Genomic DNA, 24,149 nt, shown 5'->3' with positions numbered 1-24,149 from the left:
TGTCCTAAGATTGGCTGTAAACCAGGCTTGCCTCAAACTCAAGAGATCCACTTACCTTCACCTTCCTAGTGCTGGGATGAAAGGCATGTGCCACCATACCCTGCCCTAAGCATTTCTTAATTCCTTTTCACAAGTTGGAAGTTTTAGTGGGTCACCACTCCCTTTATTCCATTTAGGATCAGATTTTTCTTTAAAAATTTATCTCTTTGAGCACTAGACTTAGCTCTATTACACTTCCTGGTACTCCATTTCTCCCTAAACTGTACATTTTTATTTTTCCTTGCCCAGCTTGCTCCTTCTCATTATAGATCTTCATAGACATGGCCAGCCACAAATAACCAAACAGTAAGTCAATACTAAGCTGTCTGGAAATTTCCTTTGGCAAAGCTATTAATCCATAACTCTTCAATTTAGCCTCAGACAGATTTTTTTTAGACAAAGGCAGAAAGCAGCTACATTCTTCACTACAATATCACAAGAATGGTCTCTAGGCCACACACTAATACTCTTCTCTTCTGAAACCTGTTGAGCAAGGCCCCTTCAAATCACCCTCAGCTTCATTGTCTTCCATGCTCCTACTAATATAACACATCAATCCATGTTTAAAGCATTCAACTGCTTTCCTAATACAGAGTCCCAAAGGCCACATTCTCCAAACAAAAGCACAGTCTTACCTGTCACAGCAATACCCAACTTCTGGTACCAACTTCTATCATAAGGTTTCTATTGCTGTGAAGAGACACCATGACCACAAAAACTCTTATAAAGGAACAAATTGGTTGGGGATGCCTTACATTTCAGAAGTTTAGTCCATTGTTATCATGGTGGGAAGCTAGTGGCATGCTGTCAGCTATGGTGCTGGAGAAAGCTGAAAGTTCTATATACAGATCCGCAGACAGCAAGAACAGACAGAGACACTGGGCCTGTTTTGAGCACTTGAAACCAAAAAGGCCACCTTCAGTGACACAATCTCTCCAACAAAGCCACACCTGCTCAACAAGGTGACACCTGCTCATAGTGCCACTCCTGGGACTAAGCATTCAAGTTTTTGAGCCGATGGGGGTCATTCCTATTCAAACCACCCCCATCTTCTCTCTCTTCTTTTGTGCTAAGGTTGAGGATGTGAACTTCAGCTTCCTGCTTCTACCATTTTACCTGACTCTTGCTGCCTTGATGGACTCCTATCCCCCTGGAACCTTGAGTCCAAATAACACTTCCTCCTATAAGTTGCCTTGGTCATAGTGTTTTCCTACAACAACAGAAAAGTGACTAATACAGCCCCTTAAATTAAGATATTCTCCTTGATGCTAGGAGCAAATCAACTCTAAATGACAGCTATACTTTTGCAGCTTGTTCTTTGCATGAATATCCTAATATCAGTACCTTTAATTTAGAGCAGCTCATCCTGATGAGCTTAAACCCGAAGCTTCTGATACAGGTCCAGTGTCTTAGAGTTTTCTCCATTATGTAGAGAAACCCAATACACAGAGTTCCAGCTGGAACCCAGTGCTCAGCATATGTGAGCTGATCTGGACTTTTCTCTTTAACCTAGGTGGGCATGGGTCATCCTGAAGGCTTCCACTGTTGTCCATACCAATTTTTCCTTTGTATTTTTATTTCTATGGTTTGGGTCACTGCACAGAATGTTTCAGGTTTATTTTCAAAATTACAATTAAAAGCTCTGGAGAGATCCTACCATGTCAAGGTCAATATAGACAATGGATTTTTAAATGTTCTCAAATAAACTCTGTATAAATCATTAAAAACATTAAACTCCTCCATCCCTGTCCTCCATTCCTCACAAGCTAAACTGAACAGCTTAATATTGGTCCTCATGGGTTACAGATGCTATTCTTACATTGTGTGCCAGACTTTCATAATGACACAAGCTTTTCAAATTCTTAATTTTAATATATGTGGTTATTAACAAATTAACCTCAGGCCAAATATGGTCATCATGTGTAGTGTGCATCTTTTTTGATAAGCATAGTCTTTGAGAAGAATTGGGTTTAAATGCCTTAGGCAGGGTGATTGCTGCAGTCAGCTGGGCCTCCACTGTGCCTGTCTCACTCATTTTCATTGCCTGCTGGACCCCTGAAGGCATCTGAGACTAAAACCTCTGCTCTGCATTAGCAGGAAATGTTCTGCAAATAAATTGCATAAAGAATAATTCTGAGTGTATATGTGATGAATTATTTCAAGAGGAATATAGTTGTGAATTTACAGGCAAAATTGTTGACACATCAGACTTGACATTAGAGGTCCTCTTATCTTCCTTTGTGCTCCTCCAAAGCAAACATCAAGACATAGATAAGGATGCAAGTATCTCTTAAGAATACAAGAAGAACTGTGTATATACAAGTATTTAATATAACCATAGAGTTTTCTGTGCTTATTATCATGGTCTTTTTGTTGATGCAACTGTTACAAAATGCCTGAGATTGGATAATTTATGAAGAATAGAAAGACTTATTTCCTCACAGTCTAGAAACTGGGAAGCCAAAGATCAGTTGATAACATCTGGTCATAGCCTTCTTGCTGAATCATAGTGAGTGACAGAGAATGAAAGAGGGAGGGAGAAGAAAGATAGAGACAGAGACAGAGACAGAGACAGAGACAGAGACAGACAGACAGACAGACAGACAGACAGACACACACACACACACACACACACACACACACACACTAGAGAGACAGAGGCAGACAGACACATAGAGGTAGAGAAGGAGGAAGAGAGAGAGTAACTCCCTTAATAGAAAATCTACTTTCATGATACTATCATTAGCCCAGTTGTGAATATGGAGCCAATGGGGCTCAATCACCACTGGGAGGCTCCACATTGATGGCATTGGGCATTAATTAACACGGTGGACCAAAACAAATAAACAAAAAACAAAAACATATCATTTTTCTCAGTTCTCAAAACTGATTATCCTTATCTCATGGGAAATATGTTCATTTCACTAAAAAAACCAAAAACCTACAAATCTGAGTTTAATCTAAACAGGAAAGACATGGCATGTGTCCTCCTATAGCAGTAGGTCCCCTGATAGCGGTGAACTTGTGAAATCAACATAGGCAACATATTTCTGAGACATAATAGTGAGGAAGTCATCAGTAGAAACTATGGTTCTAACATTAAGAAATAGGGAAAGAGAAATGAGTAACATACACATGTAAGTCCAACATCCAGCAGGACAAATTATACTACAGCTAGAATAATATAGAGTTTAATGTCCCTTGAGTGGGAAATCTGACCCTTAAGTAGAGAATTGTACTGCAGACCTCATTCTTAGAATCTTATGCGAGGCTGGATTGTATACCAGAAGACCTACATACAGTTCTGGGGTCTTTTGTGAGGTATGGCTTCACTGGGAATTAGCCTAGTGGGCATTGTCTCTTTTGCCTCTAACTCTGGGATATTAGGTGTTTTTAATCACTTACTTACTCTCTGTGGCTTGAACGTTCCCCCCAAACTCATGTGCTGGTGAAGGGTTGGTCCCTCATCTGTGGTTCTCTTTGGAGGTGGCAGAATCTTTAGGAGTCAAAGCCTAATAGAAGGAAGTTAGACCACTGGGTGTGTGTCCTTGAGGGGGATATTGGTACTCTGTTTCCCCTTCTACCTTTCTTTGTTCTGACCTTTGGGAGATGAGCAGGTCTTTGGTCACATGCTCCCATCATAATTTTCTGTCTCATCAGAGTCCCAAAAGAAACACAGCCCTGTCACAAATGGACTGAGGCTTGTGAAATCATAAGTCAAAGCAAACATTTTCTTTTTGGGATGTAATTGTCTATTTTGTCACTGGAATGGAAAGGAAAGTTAGCAGATACTAATTCACTGTGCTTTTCTCTTTAATTTTTAACCTTCTGTATATTTTGAACATGTATCTTTTATGAACAGATAATAACTTGTAATTTTTAAGCTTATAGGGAGTAGCACTATTAGGATTGTGGCTTTGTTGTAGCAGGTGTGACCTTGTTGGAGGAAGTGTGTCACTGTGGAGGCAGGCTTTGGGGTCTCATAAATGCTCAAGCCATGCCTAGTAAGACAGACTAGTTCCTGTTGCCTGTAGGATATAGGACTCTCAGCTCCTCTCCAGCACCATGTCTGCCTGCATGCTGCCATGTCCTACCATGATAAAAATGGACTGGACCTCTGAACTGTAAGCCACCCTAATTAAAAGGTTTCCTTTATAAAAATTGCCATGATCACGATGTCTCTTCACAGTACTAGAAACCCTAACTAAGCCAACACCCTACTTTAAGGCCCAGGCCTCTTTTCTGGTGTCAGGAGAGTAGAAAATATTAAGAATCACAGGCAGGGAATGACTTCAAGAAAGCAGTATTTTCTGGTCACAGCAAGATAGTTGCACATATGAACTCATAGTGATTATAACAGCATGCATAAAAACGGCACAAATTTAGGTCAGAAAAATAATCCCAGCATGGAAGAGAGAAAGTGAGTACAAAATCCCAAGTCTAACTGAGGCGATTTGGCATTTGATAGCTGTTGGAAGAGGCAGAGTCTTGGTTTCCTTCAATTATGTGACCCCCTAATAAGTTAACCCCACTCTAGGGCCATGTCTAAGAGTAGCTGACTAACACAAACTGGAATCAGTGGATTTAAGGAGAGATTGAGAAAGAGAAAGAAAACAAGACAGAGAAGGGAATGATAGAGTTAGAAATGGAGATGAAAGACATGGAGGTGAGATGATAGACAGACAGACAGACAGACAGACAGACAGACAGATAGATAGATAGATAGAGTTAGAAATGAAAGAGCTAGAGATGGAGATGTATGAGATGATAGAGAGGTGGTTATAGCTCTCTGTCTCTCTGTCCCTCTCTCTCTGTCTCTCTCTCTGTCTCTCTCTCTCTGTCTCTCTGTCTCTCTCTCTCTCTCTCTCTCTCTCTCTATTATATATATATATATATATTATATATATGTGTGTGTGTGTATGTGTGTGTGTGTGTTTGTGTGTGTGTGTGTGTGTGTGTGTGTGTGTGTGTGTGTGTGTGTGTGTGTATAATAGAGATATTGTTAAATAGATAGGGCATAAAGTTGGGTAGGTAGGGAGGTGTTAAAGTAATTGGAGGAGGAGAATGACCATGATTAGAATACATTGCATGAATTTTTAAAGGGTTAATTGAAGAATTATTAAAGAAATACAATGTATGCCAGTTTTCTTTACAAGAAAGAAGGCAGAATTTTACTTATCCTACTGTGGCTCAAAACTAAATTCCCAAGAAGTCCACTGTCATTGTTGCAACTGAGCCAGGAAATAGCACATTTTGAGATGTGCTAGCAGCCCTTGTAGAGATTTACTATTTTTCCTGTTAGCACATACAAGTTTTTTTTTTCTATAATTTGACCCAAATTAAAGTATTGTGACATCCATCTTTCAGAATACCCCTGAACTCCATACCTGGCTTTATATGGATTCTTTGTGAGCCTCATTTGGCCCTTCTCTCTCTGGCCTGTGGATCAGTGCTCCTCTGTCATTGCTCTTTCCTGTCCCCTTTGACCAGTTCCTCTCCCTCTGTGACCTCTACCTGGTGCCTTCCTTTCAAAGTGCAGTTTCTTCCTTGGCCTATTTCTCCCTTCCCCTTCCAAATATGCTGTGACCATACTTCCTGAACTAGATGCTTCCAACACTCATATTTGACCTTTAAGATCCTGGATATCAGCTTATTTTCACGCTACCTATAGCAGAGGTGTTCACATGGTTTCCATTTTGAAAGCTATGTCCATAGACTTTAATCTGCAAAGGACTGGAGATGTCACATTTTACCATTAAGTATAGATCATTGTGGTTGGTTTTCTAGGAAGGATGTACTCCTCAGGCTCTTAAAATGGGATGTTAAGATCAAATGATCTTAGTGTACTAGGGAGGCTATTGTGTATAGGAAGGATGAAGCCCTACAGATCTTTTGTGGTGACACTGAAAGTGACATTTTCATGTTGCTAACATAAGAAGTTGTTTTCATAATGGAATCTTACGGACATGTAAATGTGCTAAACTTGTTAGAGGAAATGTTCCAACATGGCGTTTATATCCCCGGAGAAATTATTATCAGACATGCTAAAGCCTAGTAATTTTGCATGCGGCTTGCTTCTCTCCTACTGGTATTATAGTCACTTACCTGTGATGGCCAACTGAGTCACAAAGAAGGTCATTCTGGACTTTCTTTTCCTTCTCCATGTGGAGAACAGCACAACAGAGTTTCCCACGATGGTGAAAATGAACAGGACCCACAGGGTTATCAGTTGTTCTGTCTGCAAGAAACAAAGTAGTTTGAAACAGAGCAGGTGAAGGGCAGGAGCTTCTCAGGATAGATGGTACAGGCACCTATGCTTGGAACTGGAATGTGGTTTTCTGGATCCTTCCTTACTCCCTTCCCCACCCCAGCCCTGGAAAGCTTGACTCCTTTACATAAGCAGTGGAGTAAATTGATGCAAACAAAAATTCTTCTTCTTTGGCCAAGTAATTTAAACTCTGTGTGAGAGGTGAGGGTGTATAAAAGAACACTTCAGTCACACAGATGTGAAAAAAAGGGTTTAAAGATAATAAGATAGACAAGTAAACCAAACTCTTCAATTTGGTGAACTATTGTGTAGCTATCAAAGGGGAAGCGATGAAGCCTTGGTAGCTACATTAAAAATACTTGTAGTATAATACTTAAGTGGGAAAACATGATAAAAATTGTATATTGGGTATGATTACAACTTTGTAAAATTACACACATAAGGAAAGAAATAAAGTGCACTGAAATGTTAACAGTGGTTATTTTAGGTAGCATGATTATGGGTTATCTCTCTCTCTTCTTTCTTTGACAAATTTCATAAGATGGTAATATTAAAGTTCTGCTGAATAATGTATAATTAATAAAAAGAAGAACAGGGATGCCACTCACTTAAAATGCCAAGTCCCTCAGAAGATGTTTTTCATGATCACTTCAAATGGAGCTTTTTATCTGCTTGACATCCATAGCACAGAATAACAGACAGACTGCAATAGGCTTGACTCCAGGTGAGACATAGTGCAAGGCTTGTGAGGAAAGAACATGGGCCCAAAGGAACCCAGTGTAAGCCAGAAAGCAAAACCAAAACAGCCCAAGTGGTCCTCCAGGTGAGATCATTTTAAGAGTGGAATAGACCGTGACTGCAGCCCAAGAGCATCTGTGTGATAGGTAGCTAGGTTCTGGGACTTTGCTGCTTGCCTAAGCATGAGTCTGAGATGTTGAAGGCAAGTGTTTCTATTAATGTGATTAGTCTCCATTGTTGGTTGATTTTAAGTGAAGGGGATTCTCCTCCACAATGTGGGCAGACCTTGGGCAGTGAGTGGACATTCAGTGGGAATCGTGTACTAAGAAACCGATGAAAATATCACTTCATCAATGTATTGAATATATCTAACACTCCAATCATCATGGTAGCCTAGCCAACCTTAACTGTGTTCTAAACACTCACATTATGTCACTGTTTGGCACAATTATCTAACATGAAATCTGTTTTATGAGAAATTGTTAAGTATCATATGAGAATTTTTGAAAATCGTAGCAAACAATTATTTCCTTTCAAGACAGTGTGGCTCACTGGTCACCATGCTCCCTGTTCCCACCCAGCATCACAAAAGAAAATCAAACCACACATTGCTAGCCGAGGGAAAAAAAATCTATATTCAAAGTTCAAAGAACTGTTTATAGAGGTGGGGATTTGGCTCAGTGGTCAAGTGCTTGCTTAGCTTTGACAGCTGTGGGTGGTAGCCTTAGCACCACACAGACACACACTGAGAACATGTTCTTTCTCATTACTATAAAGTAAAAACCTCATGAGCTGAAACATCAACAAGACACACACACACACACACACACACACACACACACACACACACACACACACACACACACTCATAATCCTTTCACTGAAGAACCATGACAGGTACTCTCTATTCATGCCAAGCTCAAACCTAGCACCATTTCCTGCTTAACACAGAAATTAATTCTAAGTTATGTGATAACAGAAGAACTAATTCTTTTTAAGAAACCAGAACAATGCAGACCATATCCTTTTTGGCTGCCTTTCCATTTTAAACAAGTCCCCATTCCAAGGTAAATATCATTAAAATTTTACTGTTAATTAGTGAACAAAACACTAATTCACTATGACATTTTCAAAGGAAATGTATTTTTGTTGAGTCCTCTCCTCCCATCTCCTCCATTTCCCTGACCCCACTTGTACCTTTTCTTCCCCAGGCACCTGCTTCCCACTGTCATGTCCATGTGTTCCATTGCTCTCCTGGCACTCGGCTCCCTAAACAGCTTTTTTCCCCTCTCACTAGGACTCCTTTATGATTTTCATAGTCAATGCCCACATTTAGACCTGCACAAATAATCAGATCTTATTAAAGGCCATGCTTTCCAGCAGGGAGAAAAATCTGTGATATGTGTGTTTTTGTGTCTGGGTCAGCTCACTTTATAGAATTCTTTCCAGATTCATCAGTTGTTTTGAAATTTTCACAATTGTATCTCATTTTAGGTTGTAAAACCATACTTTATGTATAGCAAGGCAATTTATACATCATGTTAAACTATAGTAGGATGCTTTGCTATTGCTTTTCATTTCATTGTCTATCTAATAATTAAAGCTTTATTGTAAAGTATTTGCAAATAAAGACTGTTACACATTGAAATTATGCAGATCCAATGTCTGCACACCTCAGTGAACTTCTACCCAGTAGAGAGGCCATTCTGAAGCAGGGAGGCTTCACATGGGATTTTACACTCTCACTGTAATAATATGCTTTTTATGGTTTTGGGTTTTTTGATTGCTTTTTTAAAAATAAAGGTTCTCATTATGTAGCTCTGGTTAGCCTGGAATTCAACATGAAGATCATGCTGGTTTGGCTCATAGAGATCTGCCTGCCTCCACCTCTCCAGTGTTGGGGCTAAAGGTATGCTCCACCACTTGAAGATTTATGATAATGCAGTTTAAATAGAAGAAAACAAGGAATGGTTTCAGGTTACAAAGCCTCCTTCCCCAGAACAATTAAAAAAAAAAAACACCACTTTTCCTAAGTTGGTCAATGCAAGAAATATACCTAGTGACTACCCTTGTCTAGTTCCATCCCAGTCACTGACTGTGGAATTAAAAAGAAAGCCCAGATTTACAGTCACTGAATCAAATGTACAACACATTCTTGATTCTTTAGGCATGTGAAAATGGGTATTGCTACTTCAATACAAAGAGAGATGAATTCACATATTCACCACAATTGGTAGAAGCCTAACAGAGTTAAAACTAGAAAAAAAAAAAAGCTTCCTATTTTCTTCATGGCTTTCCTATTTTCTTGATAGCCTTCCTAAACTTTTAGATTTTACTCACATATATTTCTTTATATCCAAATTGGATTCTAGGCAAATATAATTTTGATTATAGTGTATACACTGGCAATGCTTTGAGAAATACATTATAAGCATACATGAAAGCAAATACACAGTGTTATGTTGTGTGTTAGCTTGTTATTTACTATAGTCAACATATTGTACAACTTGCTTGTTTAACTCTGCAAGAGAAGCAGCTAAATAACAGTGATACTTTCAAAGACTATAATAAAATGTTTCACTTAAAATGGTTTGATGGGAAGTAAAAGATGGTTCAGTGGGTAAAAGCGTTTGTTGCCAAGCCTGGGAACCTGACTTAGATTTCTGTGACCTATGTGTTGGAAGAAGAGAGTTGACTCCAACAAATTGTTTATACTCCCCACACAAGTGCTGTGACATACTTGTATACAAATATACACATGCAATATATAAATGCATGCATACATTGCAAGCATACACAGATACATACATGTATCAAAGTAGATTAATGGAGAGTAGGGAGATGGCTTATTTGTTTTTGCACTTTTTGTGAAAATATGAGGTTGTTAGTTATGACTCCTAGCACACAGGTAAAAGTGGTACATGTGGCACACAGTGGTACATGTCTATAATCTTAGCTCTTGGTAGGTAGAGAGATCCCTGGAGTTTACTGGTCAGAAAATGACAGCAAACTTATAGTTTTTTGAGACAAAGTTTCTTGCTAAACCTGGAGATAATCCTTTGTTATAGGCTTACTTTCTGGCTAGAGACACCACATACTTGAGTCACAGAATATGGAGAAACCAAGTTGGTCTTTACTTGGATGCGTCACCACTACTGACTATGTTTCAGAAGAGGGGTCAGGAAAATTATAAGAGCCAGAGATGGTGGGTAACTTCAAGGAGACAGTGTTTTTCTAGATACGGCAGGACAGTTGTACCTGTTCACCCATAGAAGTTGTGACAGTTTTTACAAAACTTGAGTAGTCAAATTCAAGCTGGACAAAATTCTAGCATGCAGAGGGGATGGGGACATGAAATCCCAGCATTGGTTGACACATTTTGCAGTTTTCAGGAGTGTGGTTTCAGTTTTCGTTAAAGATATGACCTCTGTAGGTCATCCACATGCCAGGGCAGGGTTCACTCTTAAGATTAATCAAACAACAAAACCAGACTCAATGGGGCTAAGAAAAAGAAATCTCAAAGTTGGGTTGGAAGGGAGTGGAGGATAGAAGTTATGGGTGGAACTGGGGGAGGGAAGTAAATATCTTCAAAGCACATTGTATGAAATTTTCAGTAATTTAATAAAATGTAAAATTTAAGGTAGAGAATGATAGTGATATAACCTCTGGTACAGAATCTCTCTCTCTCTCTCTCTCTCTCTCTCTCTCTCTCTCTCTCTCTCTCTCTCTCTCTCTCTCTCTCACACACACACACACACACACACACACACACACAAACTAGTAAAAATAAAACATTCAGATGCTTATAAGGCTGTGGGAGTGGAGCATACAGGGAAATGAGTTGGGTGGAGTCCAACTGTCTTACTTGCTCACTCCTCTGAGCATAACAGAACTTAGGCCCTTTGGTTGTCCTATTAAATCCTAAGCCTCCCTGCCAGGTTACAGCGATGAAAGAAAGTTCTTAGGATATTCCTCCAGTCTCTACCCTTGTCAGAAGTCCAGGATAAATCTAGCTCTTCTGTGAATCCTAGAATGTATCAGGTAATATTTCAGGTCTCCATCCTAGATTTACAGACAGAGACCTAAGCTTCTGGATAGACCAGTGTCTTATAACCATAATATTGTCAAAGCAATGTGGGGGGTAGACACTGGTAGTGGAGGGGGAAAGGGGGGTTGGACTGAGTGGGAGAACCACTGAGCTGATCTTTGCTATCCTAGAGGCTACAGGTAACCTATAATTTACCTCCAATGTACTTGTCAATTCCCACTTAGAGGATCACATCCTTGCTAACTGTCAAGTCATGGGCCTTGTCTCTTGCTTCTGTCATCAAAGAAGTTATATGTCTGGATGACTGCTACTTCAAATGTAATCTTCCTATGAACAGCACCAAGAAAGCCCAGGGAGGTAAAGCTATTAGCCTGGAAAGGACTGTTTGGCTCTAATGGGGAAATTCTGTTTTGTTAGAGAGTAATGATGCTTTGAGCTAGACAAACAAACCCCCCCCCCCCGCCAGAAGCTAATCCAGCAAGGGGACCTTCCATGCATCATACTGACACTTCCCACTCAGCAAATGGTGTTCTGGTAGTGGGGCATGAACAATAGATTAGATCATAGAGAACTTGTCTTTTAAACACTGTAGATCAACTTGGAGAATGATGTAAGATCTGTTGATTTTGCTTAGACGGTGCAATTTTGGAGCTAACTGACACTGTTGCAGTAGAGAACCAGGGAAGGGACCAAGTGTCTATGTCCGGAGTATAGTCCTTGTATATTGTACTGTCAGGAAGGATGGTGAGAGAGGTATCTCCTTGGGCAGGTGGTATTGTATGTAAAGTTAATGGAGCCACAGAGTATTCATGCTAAATCCCTGGAAGTAGCTGACAGATTCATACAGCGCTGAGATACCTGGGCTATCTTTCTGCAAGGTTTTTCTGTAGTTACCTTCATGCCCCATGTGTTCTGAACATGCTAGGCTGTCAGGGAAGCCCACAATCTCTCATAAACAATTCTTGTCTGTGAACTATGGTCATGGCTACAAGGAATTGTGTTTTGTTGGAGGCCTTTGAAAAGTACTTCTCGAAGTTTGGTTTATGACTTAGGTAAGTTCATAACATGGTTTGCTCAGGATGATCCTTGTATGGACATTTACAAAATAGTTATATGAACTGACCTTTGTGTCCTCAAAGTGGTTTGAACACTAAATTATAAGTGAACCCTAGTATGAGTGCGACTTTGTGCAAGCTTCAAATGATAGATGTCAGTGTGCATCAGCACTTAGCAATTACTCTGTCTGGAGACTGTAGAGTTGGATCATTTAACATCTGATGATGGAGGCCCCTGGAGATCTCTCATTAGCTGCATTCACCAAACACTGGAACACATTTAATTCAACCCTAGGTTAAGAAGGAGGTGGGTCACCAATAGCCTCCTCCATTATCCCACCCAGACATTCTAGATCTCTTTGGGGTGATCACTGTACTTGTCATGAATACCGTTGAAAAATCCAGCAAGGACCTCTCTCCTGCCTGCCCTGCTGTTCTTCACCTACATGGGAAAGAACACAGAACCCATGAGCTCTTGCACACTTCCACCTTCTGTGTACTTACATGAACTCGCTCCCCCACAGTTTTTGATATAACACAAAAGGTTACCCAGGTCAAGGTAAACTGCTGTTGACCATGTCTAAAATTGTGTGGGAGGTAAGGCTTCCTGCTATCATTGTGCTCGTCATAACCAGGAGAAGAGAGCTTTGCATCAATCTGCTATGACCCTTCCAGGGCAATCTTACCCTCCAGGAATGAGGAGGTGGAGACAAGGCTGAACTTCCCTGTCCCAACAAAAGAGAAGGGGATCTGACTCTCAGGTTCTGGGAAGAAAGGACAGGACTTTAGTCTGTAAGAGATGGCAATGATTCCAAGACACAGTATCAAGAAATGAAACAGGAAGCCAGGAGTTCAAGGCTGTTCAGATGGCCTATTTGAGCCAATAGTCCAAAGGCATGGGTTGCAGCACCAGCCGTTATGCTTGGCTGAGAACTGTTAGGGAAAGGTGTCATATTTGCTGTGGCAATTAGATTTGAAGAAGCTGATGAGAGCATCTTGAGGGGTCTCTCATAATAATAAAAATTCCATCAATATGTGTTATAAAAATGGTAAGATATTGTTTCTTTTGTGTTTTCTAAGAGACAGCATGACCACAGCAATTCTTATGAAGAAAACATTTAATTGGGGTGGCTCACTTACAGTTTCAGAGGCTGAGTCCATTATCATCATGCCTGGGAACATAGTGGCATGCAGACAGATGTGGTGCTGGAGTAGTAGCTGAAGAGTCCTACATTTTGCAGGCAACAAGGAGACGGTGGCACTGAGTGAAACTGAAGCAAAAACCTCAAAGCCTGCCTCCACAGTGACACACATCCTCCAAGAAGGCCATACTCACTACAGCAAAGCAAAACCTCCTAATAGCACCACTCTCTATGAGATTCTGTGGGCCAATACATTCAAACTACCATAGATATGCTAACAAAAAGAAGACACTAAAATCACCCATGTCCAACTGAGGTGTCAGAATCAGCCACAAAATCCTGTGCCATTTTTCGTTACATCACAGTATATTGAACTGGGGACTTCCTGGCATTTGACATATATTTTGTTCTCAAGTTTATAGGCGAGACATTGAAAAACAAACCTATTTTCTTTTCTTTTATTTCTCCATTTTTTATTTATATTAGAAACAAGATTGTTTTACATGTCAATACCAGTTCCCTATCCCTCCGCTCCTCCTCTGCCCCCAACTAACACCCTACCTATCCCATACCAATTCTACTTCCCAGGGAGAGTGAGGTCTTCCATGGGAAGGCTCTTAAGAATCTGTCATAGCCTTTGGGATAGGGCCTAGGCCTTCCCCCGTGTGTCTAGGCTGAGGGAGTATCCTTCTATGTGAAATGGGCTCCCAAAGTCCATTCCTATACTAGGGATAAATACTGATCTACTACAAGAGGCCCCATAGATTTCTGAGGCCTCTTCACTGACACCCACATTCAGGGAGTCTGGATCAGTTCCATGCTGGTTTCCAAGTGATCAGTCTGGGGACCAAGAATTCCCCCTTGTTCAGGTCAGCTGTTTCTGTGGGTTTCACCAGCCTGGTCTTGACCCCTTTGCTCATCACTCCTCCTCTGCAACTGGATTCCAGTTCAGTTCAGTGTTTACCTGTGGTTGTCTGCTTCTACTTCCATCAGCTGCTGGATAAAGGCTCTAGGATGATATATAAGGTAGTCATCAATCTCATTATCAGGGAGGGCATTTAATGTAGCCTCTCCACTTTCACTTAGATGGTTAGTTTGTGTCATTCTTGTATATCTCTGGACATTTCCCTAGTGCCTGATTTCTCTTTAAACATTTACTGGCTCCCTCTCTGATGGTATCTCTTATTTTTCTCTCCTCTATTCTTCCCCCTATACAAACTTCCTGCTCCCTTATGTCCTCACCCCTCTCTTCTCTTCTTCTCATTCTCCTAGCTCCTTCTCTCCTCCCCCCATGCTCTCAATTTGCTCAGGAGATCTTGTCCCTTTCCCCTTTGAAAGGGGACCGTGTATGTCTCTCTTAGAGTCCTCCTTGTTGCCTAACTTCTCTAGAGGTGTGGATTGTAGGCTGGTAAGCCTTTGCTCTATGTGTAACATCCATATATGAGTGAGTACATATATACCATGTTGAAATTTGCAGGCAAATGGATGAAACTAGAAGAATCCATCCTGAGCAAGGTAACCCAGTCATTAAAAGACAAACCTATTTTCAAATGAAGTCTCATCAAGTTACTTTGCTTGCTCTGCCATTTGGACTGTAATAGTAGATAACCAATTCCTCTGATCCATTTAGTATCTACCTGCCTTCTAGTATTAAAATACGTTGAAAACTATTAAACTGACTCTCTATTTGGGGTTCATGGAATTCTAGTTTTGTTTTGGGGGTTTGTTTTTTTTTTTTTGTTTTTCGAGACAGGGTTTCTCTGTGTAGCTTTGGAGCCTATCCTGGCACTCTCTCTGGAGACCAGGCTGGCCTGGAACTGACAGAGATCTGCCTGCCTCTGTTTCCGGAATGCTGGGATTAAAGGCGTGTGCCACCATCGCCTGGCTAATTTTTTTTTAAATCATAGATCTACAAACATGTATCTAATTCCAACAAAATCCATCCCCAAATATGAAAGGTTGAAATCAAAGAGGTAATAGAATCCAATGATGTTGCAGAATTATTAATTAATCTATGCATCAGCAATTCCCATTGCTAGGGATGGAAATGAGCATTTCCAGTATCCTCACAAAGACAGGAACTATCTTTTATCAATGTGTTCCAGTATTGTGAGTGACAAATATTTAAGGTTTCTGTCTGTCTGCATTTTCCTTCCAGCACTGGGATTTCAGATTTGGGTTTTCAAATCTGAGTACTGGAGATCCCAACTCAGGTCCCCATGCTTGTAGAGCAAGCACTTTACTAACCAAGCCATGTCTCCGGGCAAACCTTGTATATTCTTTATGCTTTATGTTTTTGCCTGTTTTTGTTTGCTATAGCAAAGTACTTGATGCTGGATAATGTATAAAGCAATTTATTTTCTCAAAGCTTTGGTGATTCAAAAACATGATATATGATTTACATCTGCTTGCCTCTGGTGAAAGCTCTTGGCTACATTACAATTTGGCAGACACCACTGTGGTGGGAACATTGATAAGAGGAGAGATCACATGGTAAGACAATAAGTAAGCATGATTTATGAGCAAGGCCATGGTAACCAGTTCTCTCCAACAATCCCTTCCAATCATCACTGTAATTAAGCTATTGTAGCTTAACAACCTGCCATAAGGTCCTACTCCATTAAGGTTCAGCCACTACAACATCATCACTCTGGAGACCAAGTCTGCATATTAACCTTTTTGGAACACATTCATATGTTTCAATTGTAGACTCTTGCCTGTTTGGTTTATAATAAGGATCATCAATGTTGTTGAATGGTTATGGGGATTTAATATAGCATAATATTGCTCTATGACTCTATTTCAGTTTTATAGTTCTCTTATTTTTTGTGTGTGACTATGAGTATTCACATATGCAAAGGTCTCTCTGTCTCTTTCTGTGTGTGGTGGAGAGAGAGAGAGAGAGAGAGAGAGAGAGAGAGAGAGAGAGAGAGAGAGAGAGAGAGAGATGTACTTGTGCATGTGTGTGGAGGTCCATGGTTGATGTTGGATGCATTCTTTTATCATTCTCCTTATAATTTTTTTAAACTGAAGCAGAGTCTCCCACTGAACCTGGAGCTCTTCAGCCTATCCTCTGTCACTGCCTCTAAACTGCTGGGATTATAGTGGCTACAAAATCTGTCCTAGTTTTTACATGATTTCTGATGCTTGCAAGCAAGTGCTTTACCCACTACTGAGTCATCTCCCCAGGCATCCAGGTGATCTATCCCATGGACTACAATAGACACATGGCCTGCAGCTGTTAGAGACAAGACTGCCCTGTGTGCCTCTCCTCTTGCATTTGTTTATTGGTATGGAGATGGTGGAGCATGAGAATCCACATCAACCTACAACTTCAGTCTTCTGAAACATTCTGTCACTTGCTGTATTTAAAATTTCCTTTTGAGAAATGGAATCTTTTATTTAATCTTTTCCCAATTGACAAACGGTGATTTATATGACAGTGTCCACTTTATATATTTCATTGAAGCTACCCAACTGGAAATCATTTACTTCTCATTCCCTCCCAATCCCCCCTCCAAGTTCTGCTGAAATAGTTTGTGAGCATTGCTCCTCGGATTCTTAATAAATTTTAACATATCTTCCTAGCAATCATTTTTGGCAGGTGTATTAAAGTGTCATAAGCCAAGAATTATTTAGCTATTAATTGTGTTTTCTCAAGACCATGATTATGTTTTGCTTAATTTCTGGCTGCAGCTAAGTAATCAGCTTTACTTAGCAAGATTAGGGCAGGTCTGAACCTTCTGTGGTAGAGGGAACTCTCCTGTCCCTGCACAGCAGCTGGTGCTGGGAGAGGGCAATGTATTCTGTTTATAGTCTGCAGACATGCATTACAAACATGGATGTGCAGAACAGCCTTGTTTCTGATGTTTTCTTTGCCTTTGCAGCAATTCATTTTTCTAGTTAGATGTTTGATGTTTTGTTCTTTACTTCAATGTTTTTGAGACTTAGACACAAAGTTATTAGGTTGGGTCTTCTTTCACTGTGAATCTTCTTGACATTTTTTATATTAAAAGGTTCAACTTTGAGTCAGGTAAATTGACTTCTATTATGGTTTCCTGCTCTGACCTCTGCCATGGCTAGGTGATTGTGTGGACCTCTTAGGTTTTCTGCATCTCTCTTCTGCTTGTATCCATCATATTTAGCTTTCCCTCCTTTACTATAAATTTTAAGAGAATGTATTGAGTGCTCTTCTATCTTACCTATTGAGTTATCTTTCCACTCTCAATTTTTGAAGTAATAGTATTTTCATGCTAAAACAATATTTTTCTGAACTCATCCATGCCCTCTTTTTAATGCAGTGTCCATTCAAGTCTGCTGAGAATATATACTAGTTTCTAAGACTTCCCCATTTCCTTCAGGAAGTCAGTTATGTAGAGGGAAGCATTTTGATACCTCAAGCCATTTCCCTTCATTAAGATCATTTGACTGTGTACATACCCAGCATTTTTTCTCAGGCTGTATGGGGGGCAGGTGGAGTGACTTATTTCTACCCATACCTAGAAGTTCTTTTATCTCGGTGGATCTCTTCTAACCTCAGGTGAAGAAGAAAGGGAAGTTAGATTGCCTGTGATGTTTCCTCTCCATCAGAGAAGGTATTAACTTCATCTTATCCTCTACTTTTTTTTCATTTGTTTGGAGTGAATTTAGGGCCGCGATGATGCCAGTGAGTATTCTTTTGCTGAGCACACCCACAGTCCTCTTTTCCTCTTCATTTTGAGACAGAAAATGCCTGAGTTGCCCAGGCTGGACTCAGGTGGGTCTTGAACTTGCCAGCCTCCTTTCTCATTTTCAAAGTAGCTGAGATCAGAAGCCAGTGCCTTCCTCCTGGCTCAGTTTTCTGTTTTTGATATAGAATGTTTTTCAATTATACTTACTCTGATGGTCTTTCACAAGCAAATCAAAAGAGGAGAACTGAACAAGAGAGCTCGTGTTCTCAGTACAGAAATTCAATGTTATCTTTCCAGATTAAATCTTTTTCATGCTCTCTTCCCTTACATGAAGCCCTGCCTGTGGTGAGCACAGTCTGATCTCAGCTCCAGAAAAGTCGACAGTGATATAAATGGTCCACTGTTTGCATGGTGAGTGAGCAAGTACAATGATGCCATAAAGACACATTTACAGAAGTTAATTTTCTGTACATTGGGACCATGGTAGATGTCAGCTTTTGTATAATACTAGCAGTACATTCCAGACTCAGGAATCCTAGCTCTGAATAGGCTTGGGGCTCAGATGTGCTCCACTGGGAGCACCCAATAAAGTATAATCAATGACTAGTTTGCCATGTCAGTGAAAAACAAGCCAGCCTTCAGTAGTGCTGGGAAGTCTGTGTAACTTTGGGATGGACTTGCTTTAGAGTTAGAGTTTGGATTTGCAAGGTACAAAGAGCTCTGTAAGCAGATTGATGTTTCTTTTCCTCTAGGTTCAGTGGACAGATCCTGTGCAAATAGTCCACACAGGTCTTCCCCATCTGAGATTTTAGATGTGGTCTTTGGGAAACTTCCAGATGGAGGACATACAGTACTATAGATTCTTGGGCTCTTCCTAAGAGTTGATATTTATTTATTCATACAGCATCTATTAATTGTTCACTATGTACCAAATTAAATAACCTAAAGTATTGATGCTACAAGGATAAATAAAACATGAGGCAGGTGTAGCCAGTCACCATTAATCCTGCCTCATCGAACAAAACTATGAAAAGACTTAGCTGCTTGCTAATCACAAACACACACACACACACACACACACACACACACACACACACACACACACACACACACCCCAGGGCAACATGAGGATTTTCAGAGTTATGGTATCAGGACTTGAGGAAAGGTGGTCATAGGAGCAGCACCTTACACACAGGTAAGTGAAGAGGTAGAACCTAACTGAATCCAAAGGCCTTGAACCATGCACAGGTGAAACATATTGTAGGTGAGAAACTCTCTGAGTTTGATTTCCTTATTTCCAGAATAAAGATAAAAATATAATCGGAGGAGACTACTTGGTGCAAGGCTGAGATTATGATGGTGGGGAGATTTAACTCAGTGCTGGATGCACAGTGTCGTAAGATGGGTCACTACTTTTGCACACGGTGCTCAAATTCTCCCTGTCCACCCTGTCATCCATACTTATCTGTTGTTCTGTCATCTAAGTCTAGCAGCATCTCTGCCTGTGATTCTACATCCACCCCATCCTGATGGTGTCCAAAACCGTGCTTGACCTTCACAGAATATAGTTGAGGACTAAATGCCCCCTAGTGGTCATATGAAGCAAGATTCAAGGCAGATGCCTAACACCTGGGTTGGAATACTTGAATTTGTAATTGTTTTCTTTTTAAGTAATTTTGCATCGATGTATTTATTACCTATTTGTTCATCTCTCTGTGTTTGTGTGAGTGTGTGTTGACACTCATGCAATTCATGATGTGCATTTGAAGGGAAGAAGACAACCAAGGAAGTCAGTTCTCTTCTGCCATGTGAGTTCCAGGATGGAACAAGGTACTGTTTCCTACAGAGGCCCATCTATGGTCTGAATTGAGAATTTTCGATGCCTAAAGCCAGAGTGCTCTCAGTGCCATGATTGCTGACTTATGATTATTGGCCTTGAAACTCAAGACAATAGTCTGTTGTGGCAAAGTCAGTGGCCTGGGTGGATTCCTCTGCACACTCCAGCTCAGTGTTGAAGAGGTGAATCAGAAGGTCCCATGATCAATGCCATGTCAGCCAAAGCTGACACAGGACTGGCATACAGTGTATGTGTGGATGGGAAGTAGGATAGCTTCAAAAGTATGGGCCTCCTTGGTGAGCTTGGCATCTGTTTGGCTATGTTGGCTAGTGTGAGGTCAGTCTGACAGAAGCTAGGGTGATTTGGTAAAAGGGACCCTCAACTGAGATATTTCCCCAACCAGATTGACTGGAGGACACTTTTAAAATTGCTGCTTAATGTAATTCAGCCCAGTTCATCATGGATTGTGCCACTTCTGGGCTGGTAAATTTAGGTTCTGTTGGTCCTAACCAGGCTGACCAAACTAGCAGAAGCAAGTCAGCAAGCAGCACTCCTCCATGGCCTACCCATCAGTTTTTTGTCTCTAGGTTCCTGCCCATTTTGAGTTCTTGCCCTTCTTGAGTTTATGCCCTGGCTTCCCTTACTGATGGACTGTTTTCTGGAAGTGTAGGGTACATCAACATTTTCCTTCCCAAGTTGCTTTTTGATCATGGTGTTTTCTCTTAATAGAAACCCAAGAAAATGGCCCACAGACGGTGTTAATAAACATGTTAAGTAAATAAATAGTAGATAACAAATGTAGAGAAGCTCATTTGTAATGAAAAGTATCTCAGGAAATCTAAAAGATTTAGTCATTCCACTTGACTTTATGTGTCAGGCTTGTCAGGAGTGGAAGTTATAATTTATCCAGAAGCATTTGGACTCCTTTTTCCCAAGTAAGGCCTAGAAAGTAGAAAACAAAAGCTTAACATATACTTATTTGCCAGTTGTAAGGTGGGTGGCTTCTCTAGCTTGTCATATATGGTAAATAACAATGTATTCTCTGTTAACTCAGGCTCTCAGCATCCCTAGGGAAGCCTTCCATGTTGGTGAGTTACCCATCAGAACATGGCCACTGTGGCCTCTCTGGGCTCAGTCTTGCAAAAAAGGAAAGGAAGTAGAGATAAGTGGGTCTCTTCACTTATAATTGCTGCAGCCTGGATTCTGATGCAGCTTTGCTCATGGAAACATTCATGCTATGCCTGCCCACTTGGTGGATATCTGTCACATGTTGGGCAGAGATTAACATAAAACAATGTCATTGCTTCATCACTTTATGCCTTCACATTGAAAACCATATTCATCTTTGTTCTATTCCAAACTATATCCAAAATTTGTTGGAGTAAGCCTTAGGCCAATGCTGATTACACAGTTTGGACACTGGGGCAATGTGTGGCTTCCACATGACAGTAATCACAAATGTGACAGAAGGATTCAGCTACTCATCTGCTCTGAGTGAGGGTTAGAGAACTGTCGCACCCTCACATTTTCATGGTTTCTTTTGGGGATGCTGTTATTTGTGTGATGTGGAAGACTGATATTTCAGACACAGGAAGGAGTAAAATATCTGTTACTTTCCCAGTCAGGAAATGAAATTGCAGAAAAAGGATAAATTTATAAAGCCTCAGTTCTCAGCAAGCAGCAAAGACTTTCCTGCTATGGAGACCTGTCTGGATTTTACTGTTCATATCACCTGAGTACTGAGCCCTGAATAATGCCTGTTGTTTAGGCTGGCTAGGAATACCAAAAGCAGAAATATGAATTCTTAATTCCTCTGGAACAGAGATGACCATGTGCCCACACATCATTTCAGTGAGACAGACTGCAACATTTTGATCCCTAAAAATGCTTAATTAGACATGGATAACTTGCCTTTCTGCTAAGCTCTGGGGACTTCTTGGCAGTTACTACACAGTTAGGAATCTTACAGTCAGAACTTTCTCCTCTCCTCTCTCGTTTGTATTACTTTGGAAGCTCTACCATGTGGTCAGTGCCTCACATGGAGGCCCACAGGTAGGAATGCCCTTACAGAGAAGGCCACCTTCATTCTTCCCTAAAGCCATCCTCTGATGCTGTGGTTTTGAAAAGCCTGTCTTATTGTTTGTTTGTTTTGGATAACTGACTTCCCTTCAGCAACCCAGCTGAGATAACTTTGCTTGGAACACTGTCATCCCAGCTGATTCTCTGTATTCACCTTTCCATCTGTTTATCCTAGGGCTAGAGGAGGGTTTCCACATTGCATTATCTATATCATCTTCATATTCATATTCTGTGAGAAAATGCTATATAGCTTTGCATAAATGGGTGTTTAATTCAAGTGTTATTCTATGGAAGACTTTTCATCTTTCTTTCACAGACAGTCACAGTAGGGACAGAGAAAGCACTTCTAAGATATTTAGATTTCTCTGGAGACTGGCAAAGCAAGTTGGCAGAAGACCTTCTGCATGAAGAATAGGGGGTTGGCTGCATAGAAGTCAAGGATAAAAAATGTGGCCTCCACAGTATGGCAGGGCTATGGATTGGGCTATATAGAGTAGTTGTGAACTAAGAGTCATTCTGTGAACTGTTGAGAATTGAACCAGGGTTATATAGAATTGTCATAGAAATGACGCTTAGAATAAAAATGGAAACCTGTCTCAGAAATGGTATAGTTGAGGAGATGATTCAGTTAACTTACAATTATATGGGGTCTACACCACAGTGTTTGTAGTCCAATGATGAGGGCAGAGATTGTAAACCAATGTTTTCAGCGAACCATCTATGAATGAGCTGTTATAGCATCCAAATAAGGAACTTGTGGCCAGCAGGTCATGGTTGGTTAGAACCCACATTCTAAAAATGTGCATTCATGAGGTGAACTGAATCTGAAAACCTGGAAATTAGTCAAGCAAAGAATTCACAGACAGCAGTGAAGACAGGTTGAGTAAAATGAACTTTGGGAAGCACAACCCTGCTGTCCAGGTACATGAGGGATCAGTGATCAGAGGAAGACTCATGATGAGGACCAGAGCTGAACCCTGAAAACCAAGTCTCAGAATGTGGTGTGGTCTGCACTAGGCCTTGTCCTAGGTTAGGATAATTGCTTCTCAGAGAAAGACTGTCTATCTGGGTCTTCCTCGGTGGCAACACCATCTTCACAGATGGCAGAATTAAATTTCTTCCTATGGGGACCAGGTAGGAAAGCAATTTGGCCAACTCCAGATAACCACTTAAAATGTGCTTCTTAATTTAGCCTTGAGGACATGTTCACTGACTGCATGTACATTTCTAGTCTGTGCAGGAACAATTAGTCAACTGCTCTGGAGTGTTTAATCAGCAGTGCTGGGAGCCATAGGCCAGGCTTTAGTGGCTGTGTTAATTTCTCATTCCCATATTGTTCTCACATCAGTAAGGACACGGAGTATGGAGCTATGCTCACATTACTATGAGTTTCATTGTCCTGGTTGCCAGGAAATTCTAGATTCAACCGCAACAGGAGTACCAATGTTCCATAGGCACCTCAACAGAGGCCTTTGTGACTCTTCTTAGCACACAAGAGGATGTCCTTATTAACCACAAATGAGGTGGATTGGAAGCTTTGAAACAATTAAATTCTGAGATTCCATTGGAATTCCCACAATGCATCAAGCCACAGCTGTTAGAAATCATCTGAAAACCTATTGTGCTTTGAGTCTATGGAGTAATTAATATTTGCTGAATAAACAAACGAAGTGTCTGCTATGTACCAAGAACTGGGATTAACATTTAAATTGCTATCTAAGCTCTAGACTCTTGAGATAATAAAAAGCTAACATTTGGATAAATCAGATCCAAATCTCTACAATCTAGTAGAAGTCAAAACACTCTGCCCCTCACAGCCCACATGGAATTGATTTCAGCCGTTTGCCTGCCACAATCCACCTGTGCTCAAATATGTTATAAAATGGTGTAATCTTGGCACATAACCCTTGACCATCTTTCTGTGCACCTTAATTCATCCTAGGTTACTTAGGCAGGTGAATGCAAATTCCATATAAATGATTGTTACACTTTAGTTCTTGGAGAATAAGCAACAATAAGAGAACAGGTCTGGATGTGTTCAGAGCAGACATTTTTGTTACTAATTTTTGGGGTTTGGATGTGGATGTAGAATCCACAGGTATGGAAGATCAACTGTAATTATTGCAAAGCAAAAATGAAAGGATGGTGAGACAGGTAATTGATAAAGCTATCTCATCCCATCTGACGCCATCCCACCTCAAACTCTGATATTTCTAGTTCTCTCAAAGGGCTCAAAAATCAAATAGCTAAAACAACAACAAAAAACCCATAAA

General features: G+C 40.5%; 1 protein-coding gene and 1 long non-coding RNA gene across 5 annotated transcripts in view; one reads left to right on the top strand and one right to left on the bottom strand.

The window, feature by feature from the left end:
* LOC118238674 overlaps positions 1–24,149 on the top strand; it is a 134,939-nt gene that overhangs the window by 91,572 nt on the left and 19,218 nt on the right. The gene's annotated exons all lie outside the window — the stretch shown is intronic.
* Npsr1 (neuropeptide S receptor 1) overlaps positions 1–24,149 on the bottom strand; it is a 176,300-nt gene that overhangs the window by 140,708 nt on the left and 11,443 nt on the right. For both annotated transcript variants that reach the window (XM_027411692.2, XM_027411693.2), the window contains exon 2: positions 6,145–6,277. In XM_027411692.2, the coding sequence (XP_027267493.1) occupies positions 6,145–6,277 (133 nt within the window). The remainder of the gene's footprint in view (positions 1–6,144; positions 6,278–24,149) is intronic.

Source organism: Cricetulus griseus, chromosome 4 (assembly GCF_003668045.3).
Source record: "Cricetulus griseus strain 17A/GY chromosome 4, alternate assembly CriGri-PICRH-1.0, whole genome shotgun sequence".
Lineage (NCBI taxonomy): Eukaryota > Metazoa > Chordata > Mammalia > Rodentia > Cricetidae > Cricetulus > Cricetulus griseus.
Note: the sequence above shows the minus strand (reverse complement) of the source record. Positions and strands in the feature narration are given on the sequence as shown.